Here is a 12,100-nt window from a genome sequence, read left to right on the forward strand (position 1 = left end):
TGACACATGAAACAGTCAAACAATTTATGAGTCTCATTCCCATTGGTTCAATTACGAATGAAGTCGGTAAACAATTCTCTTAACACAGTTGTCAGTTCACCAAACACTAATCAAACTCCCTGATATATAATCTGTCAAAATCCAAACCCACCTAATGTGCATCGACTCTTAAGTGGTATAGTAAATGAATAAAGGGTGGATCAGTCACCAGATGGTCACTTTTTGTCCAGTAAATAACGACAAATTAATAACTATGCACCTTGATTGGTGCCAATGACAAAGAACTTCATTTTCACATCTTGGTTGTATCTTGGATACAGCAAGGTCCTTGACATGCAGGATGGAAATACTTTGCTCTAAGAACACAATTACCTTTGCTATTTTGCAGCAGAATTACAACTTTGGATTAAGTCGGTGGTTTCTGCCAACAGATGACAGCATGAGCTAGTTTTAAACCAAAATAATGAGCCAATTTAGTTTGTTTTTAAAAACTGAAAACCAGCCAATGTAAAACACCTCCTGTATGATGCAGCCTCCTGCCTGACTGCAGCTAGTCCAAGTCAATATATCGGTCCAAACCTCATCTGAATGCAGCATTTTGATCAGATTCCACACAATATGCATAATTAAATTCATTCGAACATCAGATGTCTGCAGCATGGCACTGAATTTATTAAACAATTTGGAAACACCTGCCTCCCTCTGCCTTACAGAGCTACACACCTACAGCTCAACATTCGTCAGCAGTTTTAGTTTCTTGTGATGGTCAAAAATAGTTTCAAATGCTTTTCCACCCAAACAATAAAACTGTTAAAACCTAGTTTTAAGTAAGTACTAGAGCTGAAATTATACGTCCATTAATTGATTAGTCGATCAACAGAAAATGAATCAGCAACTTTCTACTATCGACTAATTGTTTAAGGGATTTTTAAAATCAAAATACCAAAATTTCCCTAGTTGTCAGTAATACCATAGTACAGTGATATATGGCTGGTCAAAACAAGACATTTGAAGATGTCCCGAAGGACTGTGGATACCCCCCCCCCACCACCTTATTTTCTGAGATTTTACAGACCAAATGATTTATCAAGAAAGCCCTAGTGCAAATGAGTCATGGCTGCCATACTGAATATACAGTATGCAATACAAATAATGTACTGACTTTCACAAACAGTGGTTGAGTGAGGTTAATAGAAATGAAAGGTGATATGCATTTTTTCCTCTTCCGAAGTAGGTGTCAGATGGTTTATTAGGTGTGAAAACAAGCGCAAACACATCATAAACAACTTCCAAATGAAGAACTGTAGTTCACATTGATTGTAGGAGCCACTGGGTGTTTTTGTCTACTGAAAAAACTGCACTCGATATTTTGTGAATTTAGCTTGGAGAGATGGGCCAAAACCTAACTCTTTCATGTGTACAATGTCAGATGCACTCCCTTCATGCATTTGCCAAAGTGAGACCCAAATGTGATCTTACAGTGGTTGGATATGGATCATTTACCACTACAGTCGTGGTTCCACTTCTGGCTTTGGGACAATAATAAAAATGACTTGTAGTGTGTTGCCTGGCCTGAACTGTAACACTAAATGTTGATGTCACACTACTGCTGGGCCTCACTGCTCCAGTCAGGGATGGAAAAAGTCTTGGACTGCCTTTTCTCCTCTTCTCCTATGATGTAGTCCACATGGATACATATATGTCTGGCGCTTTCCTCCGAGGGATACATGCTGACCTCTCCGGTGACCACCGTGTCTTGCACCACATCCACCGGAGTGTCCAGGTACAGCACCGCCTGCTTCCAGTGCGTCTCCGGTTTGAACGGAGACGTGGAGAGCACGAGCGCCTGCGGCTTGTCCGGGCAGGGGAAAGTCACCGTGAAGTAAACACAGAGAGCGTTCACCGCCGCCGAGCCGAACGACTCGCACCTGAACTTGCCCTTCACCGACCGCAGCTCCTCCACGGTGACCGAGTACAAGTCGAGCTCGGCGAAGCGCGCCGGGTGGGAGAGCACGTCCTCGACGGTCACCGAGTTCACAGTGATGTCGGTGTTCATGATACATCTCCTGGCGAAGTCGGACATGCAAGACATGTCGACGCCGTACTGGTCCTTGACGGTGTACCAGAAATGTAAGCGGTCCTCCACCACCGGGTCGCAGATGGGTGCGATGTAGAGCTCGGCTTTGCTGGGAAGGATGATGCCACCGGGCTTTAACCACTTGTCGCGCGCGTAGAGGACCGAGTTGAGCATGGACTCGTGCAAGAGGGCATAACCCATCCACTCGCTCACTATCACTTCCACCATCTCCGGTAGGTCCACTGTCTCCACTGTGCCTCGAATGACTTCAATTTTGTCCTCCATATTGTTCTGTTTCACTATCTTCACAGCCTGCTCGGCGATAGAACAGGCTTCGACTGCGTACACTTTCTTAGCACCGGCTTGTACACAGAACATGCTTAAAACGCCGGTTCCTGCCCCGACGTCCAGTACAACTTTACCACGTATGGACTCACTGTTCCTTAGTATCGCCATCCGGTACGTGTTAGTTCGGACGTGGTCCGCTATCATTTCCTCGTGGATAGTCACATCGGTATAGCTGTCAAAGTACAGCCTGTCCTGTCGGGTTTTATCCAATTTTCTTTTCTTTACGACATGAGACATCTTCTCGGTGTGATGCTGCAACCTCGCAGTGTTTTTGTTGCGCTACTTCCGCATTGCGGTATCTGGAACTTGTAGTTTTCCAGAGCACACAATACCAATGCACAATTCGAGACACAAATTTGAGTAGACTACAATTCCCACGGCCAAACGACAGTGTGCTCGAAATGCTGCATTCATGGTCAGCGGGAAGATGGTACATATGAGCTTCTACTGGGTAGATTAGCAAGGACAGAAACGGTGCGCCACTCTTCTTTCTCCAAGTTGCCTTATCAATTTTAGAGGTGAAATGGCACAACACGGAAAATCCGTATCACTAGTTGGACACTGACAAACTCTTTTTATGTATTTGTTTCGTTATCATATGCCTTTATTTCATCTACTGTAATAGCCTATTACATTATTGTCCGTCTGTGTATTTTCATGAGGCTACTGTTTAGTTTTGAAGAAAAAATTACATTAGTTATAGAAACTATGAAATAGGGTTGCCTGTCCTTCTGAATGGAATGACTAGAAGTGCATGAAACCTGAGAATTAATTTACCTCCGCTATGTCTTTTTAATTCATACTTTGCTACGTTATTTTGTATTTTGTGTATTTGTCTTGTTAAAGTGTTAATATATTTGCCTCTTAATGATTCACAGGTGTCTGGAATGACGACTAAAAACAAACATTTGAGACATTGATGCATTATTCAAAAATAAAAAAGGCAGAAAAATTGATTTTGTGATGACAGAATAACATTTGGTTGTGTGGTATCAATTTGTAATCTCTTTGGAGATCTGCCATTTTATAACTATATTGAATTGTCATACTTTTGACAGTAAGTTTAAATTTTCACTAAATCCTCATTCCTCTGTTCAGTAACACGGGAACGTGTTTCAAAAGAAACCATGAAAGGTTTTCTTTCTGGCAAGTCCTTGTTTAGAGTCAGAGTGGTTCAGGAGCTATAGTCATTTCAATTTGTGTATACCATTATACAGAGGTGTCGTTAAACCTGGGCATTCAGAGCTATAGCCCCTGATGTTTTTGATATAGAAAACAAAACAAAAATAAGAATAATATAAATATCCCTATATATTTATCTATCATTCCGATGATGCATTAAAGCCCTTGAAAATAATATGATATGTTGGGTCCATAAGCAGTAGACTGAACGGCACTCCACACTAATGTTAGTCGGCATTTTGAGTGAGCACAAGAGAAGAGAGAGAGAACGCGTGCATTGGTTACAGCTTGGCAGCTACCACTGAATTGTCCCTAGCTATAATTTTGATCAAAAAATTTAAATATATCCACTGTTGTCCGTGACTGTCTGGTCAGTGTATTTATATACTCAAATGGTTAATGGTCAGCCGCAAATTAGCCAGAAAATAACATGACACACCTGTCGCTCTGTGCCGCTGCTGTCTCTGTGTCCTCCTCGCTCAGAGACTCCTTTGCTCTGTTTGGGACTGTCGCTCTGCTCCAGGATGCTTTTCCCTGAAGTAGCTGTGAGCTGCACTTTATTGGAGGCACTGAAGTTAACATTTGTGTGGATTTGTGGTGAGATTTATGCCTGATCAGAAGTGGTCTCTGTTGGGATTCCCACTTCCTTGTCTCATCCATACAGTATCAAATGGTTCTGTGTCTGTCAGACAGTCTGAAGGTGATACTACCACAACAGCAGAGCAATAATGTAGGCTAATGCACCACAGAGTACAACATAGGTAGATTTTGTTAAAATATTATTACTTTATTCTCATTAGATTGCGACTTTATTCTTGTAATATTATCCCCCTTTTTCTGAAAGTATTACGGCTTTTTTTCTGGAAATGTCAGAGAACACAGATATGTGGGATAGATTTTTAATGTGCAGGAAGTTTTTAACATGAGCGAAAAACCTACTGAAACAGGTTTCCAAACAAATAAAAATTAATTAATTTATTATTGAGGTGAATAGGTGCCACATGCACATTTAAAAAGGCTACTTAAATCAGTTGTGAAAAGGTGAAGATTTCTGGGCTTGGCTAAGCCCCCAGTGTTTCAAGGGCCTACCAACACCCCTGCCATTATACATATAAGCAATTGTTTAATTCTGAAGCAGACCAGTAAATATGCAAAAACTGACATTCGCTGTCACATACCTTGTTGGTTATAATGACTTATTTACAAGCCTTCAAGAAAGTGCCCGAACCTCTTCATCATCACCACCTCACCACATAAAAAGAAGACATTTTAGTAGTAACCTGATACCCCTATTTGGGCTTGCCAACACGGAAAATTATTTCAAGTGAACAGTACTGCATAGAGCAACTGTAAGATTACAGAAGCCGCTTTATTTTCCGGGCATAAATTTGCACTGTGCACCACATGATGCTAGACACTAAAGAAGCATTATTAGATTCTCAATAGCCTGTCCTCTTTTCATATTGCGTACATTATCTGAAGCACTTACTTCACTCTCTAACCTTCACTTTATAATTAACACAGGGTCCAATCATCTATAGCACATCTACTGTACAGTGTCTATCTCATATCAAGCTGCACAACACAACATGGCCATTTGCTCTGAGCTTCTTCCAAAGTTATGGCAGGCAGAACACAGCTGCATGTGGCTCAGCCCTGTGGGACCCTCTCAACTCTGTTTCAGAGATCTTTGGCAAAAGATACTGGACAAATGAGCAGGAGCAGTATCCCATTTTCATAAAGATGACAAGAAAGACAGAAGGAAGTCGTGGTTTGAGAGGAGAAATACAGAGACAAGATGCTAGGTGTTTTGTTTTGTTTTTAAGACTACCTTTTTAAAGCGAGCAAACAGCACAGCATAATGCACGGAATGTGAAATAATAGCACTGCAAAATAAGAAGAAAATATTGCTGGGGAATATGTGTGTGTGTGTGTGTGTGTGTGTGTGTGTGTGTGTGTGGCTTGATAACATTTCCATGCTTCTTCTAAATTTGTATCCATTGCTGCCTTTAAAGCACTGATACTCCTGGGAAAATGTGTGTATTTAATAATTCAGTCAAAACTATATAGAGAATAAAGCAGGGAAATAATTCTGCATGAGCTGATGTGTTTTCAGCTTGGGTAATGAAAAAAGCACCCATCAAGGGAAATGAGCCATACCTTTGTAGTAAACTGACTTTATATTCAAAGCTCCAGTTTTCCCTTTTGGATATAGTATTTGATTTATTCTAAACCAGAAACACAATAACACCAAACATTATCTAAAAATGCAGTGTAATCCTGAAGTGAGACAAATATCAAAGCTGGACACCCACATCCGACGCAAAAATTAGACAAAGTGCAAAGGAGGAATCAAAATATACAATAGGCGATGTTACTGGGCCGTGAAATCCAGACAGTGAAAGTTAGATTGTGATTCTGTGCACTTGGCAGGAGGGTTTGCGGCCAAACAGACAGACAAGCAGCTGTTGGCCACATCGTCCTCTCCTCCTCTCAAGCTTCAGGTTGAACTGCTGCCAGGTCCAGACACAGCCAGCACCCAGCTCCCAGCTCCCACTGAGGTTCCTGGCACAGTTTACCTTTATCCTTAAGTAAGTAAATGACAATGCGCCCGTGTTCATGCAGGGAGAAGTCTGCCATCCAACCAGTTGCAACAGGTGACCCAGGTTTAGGTCAATTCATGCATCATAACTGGGTTAGAATAACCTGGTGAGGTCATACTCCAATTACGGGAAACCAGGTTAAGATGTTTTTCCCATATTAAACATTTAACAACGACACAGAAACATGTCGAGCACCCCTTTGTATAACTATTTATTGCCTCTTTAATACACTTTTAACATTAAGACTACATTATTGGTTTGTTGCCCTCCTACTTATGTCCTTTTTTAATCAAACTCAACATACGGCTTCAGTTTGTTGCTTCAGTTTCCAGAACTCACAGTGCGGGAAGGATGCTTTCACGTTTGATGCCACTAGAGCTCGAAATTCACTCCGGCAAATTAGTTGGCAAAGTTAGTCCACTTGTCACATTTTATTTTGTCTTAATTATGTTCTGTACTGTACTTTTCTATTGTGCTGATTATTAAATATAGGGATGGTAAGATTCACCAATTCGTATTGGTGCACCAGCATAACAGTTCAAGATGTGACTGGCCCGATTAAAAAACTGTGCACCGCTTACAATAAAGGATGAAGTCAAGATGAGTCATTTCAAACATCTTCGGTAAAATCTGATTTATTTATATATCATCATTTGTCCCTACGCTGTCATTATTTATAAATGTGACCAATTATTTGGTATCAAACTGATTACATTACATGTGAATTGATTCCTCCTAAAGAGTTTCTCTCACCTCCACTGCTATCAGTGGCCTGTCAGCTACGGAGGCCAAGACATTGTCACATTAGATTAACATGGAGGATTCCTCCAAATTAAATGTTTGGAGACACTTCGGATTTTTCTAAAGAGACAAGACGCATACAATTTGCAAAACACAGGCATCACGACTAACCTAAAAACTAACTCACATGAAGCAGCGACATGATGTGAGCATGGGGACATCTGCCTCCCCCACCATCCCCCTCGGATTCAGCTCTAGCTTGCCCCAGCGGTAACGCCAGCAAGACTGGTGAGCAAAGTATGCACATCTCTAGGACTCCACCCCCTCCCTTTAGGCCTCCATCCAAAGTCAATCCCCCAAAACACATTGTCATGTGTAGTGACTGCATGGCAGACTGTGCGCAGGTAGACAGGTAGATGATCTGACATTGATTGCAAACCAGCAGACAAAGAGCAAGAGGCAGGGTACTCCCTGGACAGGTTGCCAGTAGGGCCGACACACAGAGACAGATAACCAGTCACAGTCACACCTACGGGCAGTTTAGACAGCCTATTAACCTAACCTGCATGTCTTTGGATTGTGGCAAACACTGGTGGCTTCAAAGGCTTTTCTGAACCCTGCGTGTTTGTTTATTTTTATTCACATTTTGCTGGGCCTAGCTGATATAAATGAGGGGGCTGGACAATTCTACAAATCCCAGATTCTCAATATCTACATTCTAATATATCAATATACAGCGTCTGCACATGGCAAATATTGCATGGTGAAGGTTAGGGAAAAATCCTGTTTATGACTAATACACTGGCTAATGTATGGTTAAGGTTAGTAAAACACTTGGTGAGGAAAAGATTGTGGTTACGGTTAACAACACGGGGACTGTTTCTGTAATTGCTGGTCTGTAATGGAAGGTGAACTTCTGCATGAAAGTTGGACTTACACACACTTACTTCTGCCTTACCACATAAAGACTTTACTGTTTTTTGCATTGGCACAGACCATTTACACTAGAGGCCAATCACAAGGTGTGGAGTTTAACAGTACACTGGGCTATTATTTTGTCTGTTTGTTTTTTTTGCACAGTGCTGTTGTACAGTATGTCTTCTTTTGCATACATGAACAGAAACGCAATTCACACGTGTGTGTACACACACACACACACACACACACACACACACACACACACATACCTTACACCATCATCCAGTCGCAAACACTGCTAGTAAATTCATAATACTTCCCTACTCTTGAATGAGTGGAGGATTTAAAAAAAAGCCATGTATTTGCACAGATATACGCAGCTCATCCTCTTTAATTAAACTTGGCCAATTCCTGTTTGCATATCTAAATCATAGTCCCACATGCAACTGATGGGAGATATGATCAGGTCTAAGGAAGGGCAGAAGAGTGCCTGAGTGTGTAATGTGTGTGTCCTTAGTGCTTGTGTGACGGTGCCCTATTAGTGCCTGAAACATGTTGGGTGAATCCAGAGATAATGCTGAAGGCAGGAGAGATGGTGGAGGAAGCGACGCAGGCAAGGGCTGGTCAAGCAGTACTGGATGGGTGGAAGCCCATTGACTTTGGACAATGAGGGGTGTCGTGGAAAAATCTATAACTGGCTTCTTTTTTTCCATCCTCCCTCAAGCTCCAAACTTTGTATGAGAAGAAAGAGAGACAGAGAGCAAGAGAGAGAGAGAGAGGCTAGTGGGAGGCTATATCAGTAATAAAGCAAAGACATTGAAATAAACAATACGTGAAAAAGATACGTACAGAGGGGGAGAGAGATGAAGGGGAAGCACTGTGTGGGCTCTTTGTACTGGAAGCCCATCAGCAGCTGTTCTTCTTCTTGGCCAGCTGCTGTCAGCATGCACGGCCTCATGGGAACTGCCTGCGTCCTGTCAGTATTACTGGACCTGTCAGCTGCAGCAGCAAACACACACACATGCATAGCAACCTGCACAAACAGGATGCCGAGGCCACAGCAAGACCCTTCGGCCCATAGGAGCCTGAGACACACACGCACATACTGTACAGACTATCTGCGTGCACATGCACATGCACACAAAGCCACACAGAGCCATCTGTTTTGGTGTCATGATCACCCATTTCAGAGGAAGGCAGACCGCTGAGCAACAAATACAAAGGTGCAATGGCTTCATATTGATTGTTCCCAGGGATCAATACCAGGCTACTTTGATATCTCACTCCCACAGAAAGAGCCCACATCTGTGAATGCTGGTGTGTCATAACACACTTTCCGTCTCTTATTCACCTCCTTATTCACCCGTTTTTTTGCAGCAAACTTAATTCATCCCACCCAAAAAGACTGTTTCACGCATGGATCCATCTGGATGCCTTTTCCAAGTGTGTGTTATCTGGTTTCATGCTTTGACATCTCCCTATATGGACACAGTGTGCGCCAGTACTTATCAGTGGAAAGTTATTACAGCGGCCAGGGCAAAATTTCTTGCCCCAGGCGTTTTCATTCCCCTTGTTTGTACAGTTCACGAACCACCACACATACACACACCGCTACCTCCTTTCAATTGCTCCGGCCAATCACTTCACAGGATCTTGGCCTGTCAATCCAGAGCCCTGGTAATCAATTCATTAATTACATCCCTTTCCCTGCAGACTCACTTCCCTCATGCCACCCCAGTATCAGTTACATTACACAGCAATTAGATTAAATTACTAAGTACAACCTGCATGTGACAGCCGTGATGGCCGCATCTGGGGGGTATTATGCTGATTCCATAACAAACCCACTGCGCAATTTGTAAAATGGAAATATTGTCTGTTTGTTAATGGAGGTTATTTGATAAGTACATGAATGAGGAGATACTGTGATAGTCCCAGAAGGATCCCACAAATACAGTCTGAGACAGTTATGTTGCTTGAAGATAATATTTAAAAATATCCTGCAGACATAAAACATGGTGTCTTATGACAAATAATTCTATAAAAATATTTAATTTGGGAAAATACATTTATTTGTTTTCTTGCTGAGAGTCAGATGAGATGATCAATACCACGCTCAGATCTAGACTTACTATGACGCTAGAGGTGATTAGCTTAGCTTAGAATAAATGATAGAAGCAGGAGAAACAGCGAGCCTGGCTCTGTCCAAAGCAGCGGTGTAGTCTACGTGATACGCAGGTAAATGTCGTATACCCACTAAGAAAGGTCAAGGATCTCCATATACCCACCCAAAACCCATAACAACATTGTTTTGTGACAGAACTCTCTGTCTCTGTTGCAAAGCTCAGAATTTTGGACCACTGTGGCTTCCGTGGCCTGTGACCTTAATCTGACGCCACCTACCAAGGAACAACATTTGGTGGTCATTCTTGGCGCAAATTTGAAATTAACTAATGTGATTCACTCAAGGAGATATAAAATGAAAGCAAACTCACACCCTTCGCAAGCCTGCCTCTGAAGCTACTGCTGCTCTGGGTGAAACTCTAGAGGAAAACGTGTTGAATAATGGCGGCAGGTTGATTTTGCTGACTTGTTCAGATTTTTTCAATTTGTTCAGCTGTCCTTGATTTTTGTGCTTCTACCATGTCTAAGTAGGCTACGTAGTTAAATTGTTTCTCTTTTTGTCTCTGTGTTTATTGTTGATATACAATCGGGAGTCTGCACAGGGTATTTTATTTTGAAAATTCACCGGATTCCCTGCCATTCTGTGTCTGACTTCCTGCCTGGTTTATCTGCTCTGTGCTGCTTAATACAGCTTCTGTCAAAAATAGACTGGCAGTGAATACTGAACTTAAGCTAAAAAAAATAAATAAATAAAAATCTTTAATCAAATCGTAATCGCAATATCAGGCAGAAAAATCGCAATTACATTTTTTTCCCCAAATCGTTCAGCCCTAGTTACCTGGGACGTGAAAGAAGCATATATGTTATCATTAATTGAATTGTATCTAGAACTAGCTAACTTCACTAACCTTAGTTTGGTGGATCAATGAATGCGGGAGAAAGGGAGAGAGACAGATAACTTATATACTGTGTGTGTGTGTGTGTCTGTCTTTACACAGCAGTAGAAGTAGCAGTTCCTGGATGCTTTCTTGTGCATTTAAGCTGATACAGTACATAGCCTCAGTTTGACTCTGGTTTTGGAAGATAAGTGTGCTTGAGAAGATGTTAAGTTTATAGTATTATGTAATGAGTGTTTGTGATAGAACCGCACACATGTCCATTGTTAATACTGCTACTAATAAGCCTCAGTTTTTCATTATTGTTAATTATAGTTGCTGCACTCTTAAATGTGCATTGAAAATTGCCAGCTGATAAAACCTGTGCTCCAGGGCCCATATTCATATAACATCTAAGGCTAAATGTAGCTCTTAACTGAGTTAGATGGTGATTAACACTATACAGTAGAAAATCAGTGCAGTCTCCCCAGCTGTAAATGTCATTGGCTGTGAAAGTCTTGTGTTGCTTATAATAAATTGAAATGTTGATACACATAAGCCCCACGACCCTGTACGCAGGATAAGCGGTTGACGATGGATGGATGGATGGATAACACACAAGCACTCTTTCAGAATGCTCCCAATTACATGTAGATGTATATTGTACTGGGGTGTCACTCTGGTACACATCGATCTGGGACGGGTGAGTATGAGGCTGGTAGGGAAAAATTGCGGTATGCTCACTACAAAAAACTAGACTACACCACTGGTCCAAAGGTAACAAAATCTGCCTTGCACGCCTCTAAATTTTACTGATTAATATTAGGGATGCACCAAAATGAAAATTCTTGGCCGAGGCCAAAACAGAATATGATAAAAACATTTGCAGAATACTGAATACCGAACAAGTACATTCACAGTTTTTCCATTTATTTTGACTGTTTTTACCATTTCATAAATTAAATGTGCTTTTTACTCAGTGTTTTACTCAGTGTTTCCCACAGAATTTGGAGAGACTATGGTGGATGGGTCCGAGGCCCGAGAGGGTCCGGTGAAGTAAATTACATGTGTCCATTTACTTTTAATGTACACATGTAATATGTTTTATACTTTCTGTGAATCTCCCCGCGACCCTGTATGCAGGATAAGCGGTTGACGATGGATGGATGGTTGGTCTGTGAATCTAATCCAATTAATCTTATTTCCATCGTATAGACACCTTATTTTTAAAA

The 12,100-nt window shown here is 41.6% G+C and overlaps 1 protein-coding gene across 1 annotated transcript; it reads right to left on the minus strand.

Moving 5' to 3' along the window:
* Positions 1-650: 650 nt before the first annotated feature.
* Positions 651-2,703, minus strand: prmt6 (protein arginine methyltransferase 6). The gene has a single exon (XM_046065310.1). The coding sequence runs from the start codon at positions 2,660-2,662 to the stop codon at positions 1,604-1,606; it is 1,059 nt and encodes a 352-aa protein (XP_045921266.1). The 5' UTR covers positions 2,663-2,703; the 3' UTR covers positions 651-1,603.
* Between the last annotated feature and the right edge of the window lie 9,397 nt (positions 2,704-12,100).

Source organism: Micropterus dolomieu, linkage group LG01, assembly GCF_021292245.1.
Source record: "Micropterus dolomieu isolate WLL.071019.BEF.003 ecotype Adirondacks linkage group LG01, ASM2129224v1, whole genome shotgun sequence".
NCBI classification, from domain to species: Eukaryota; Metazoa; Chordata; class Actinopteri; order Centrarchiformes; family Centrarchidae; genus Micropterus; species Micropterus dolomieu.

Bases quoted from the DNA above. Each gene is read 5' to 3' on its own strand.
- prmt6 (XM_046065310.1), bottom strand. From the start codon at position 2,662: ATGTCTCATGTCGTAAAGAAAAGAAAATTGGATAAAACCCGACAGGAC.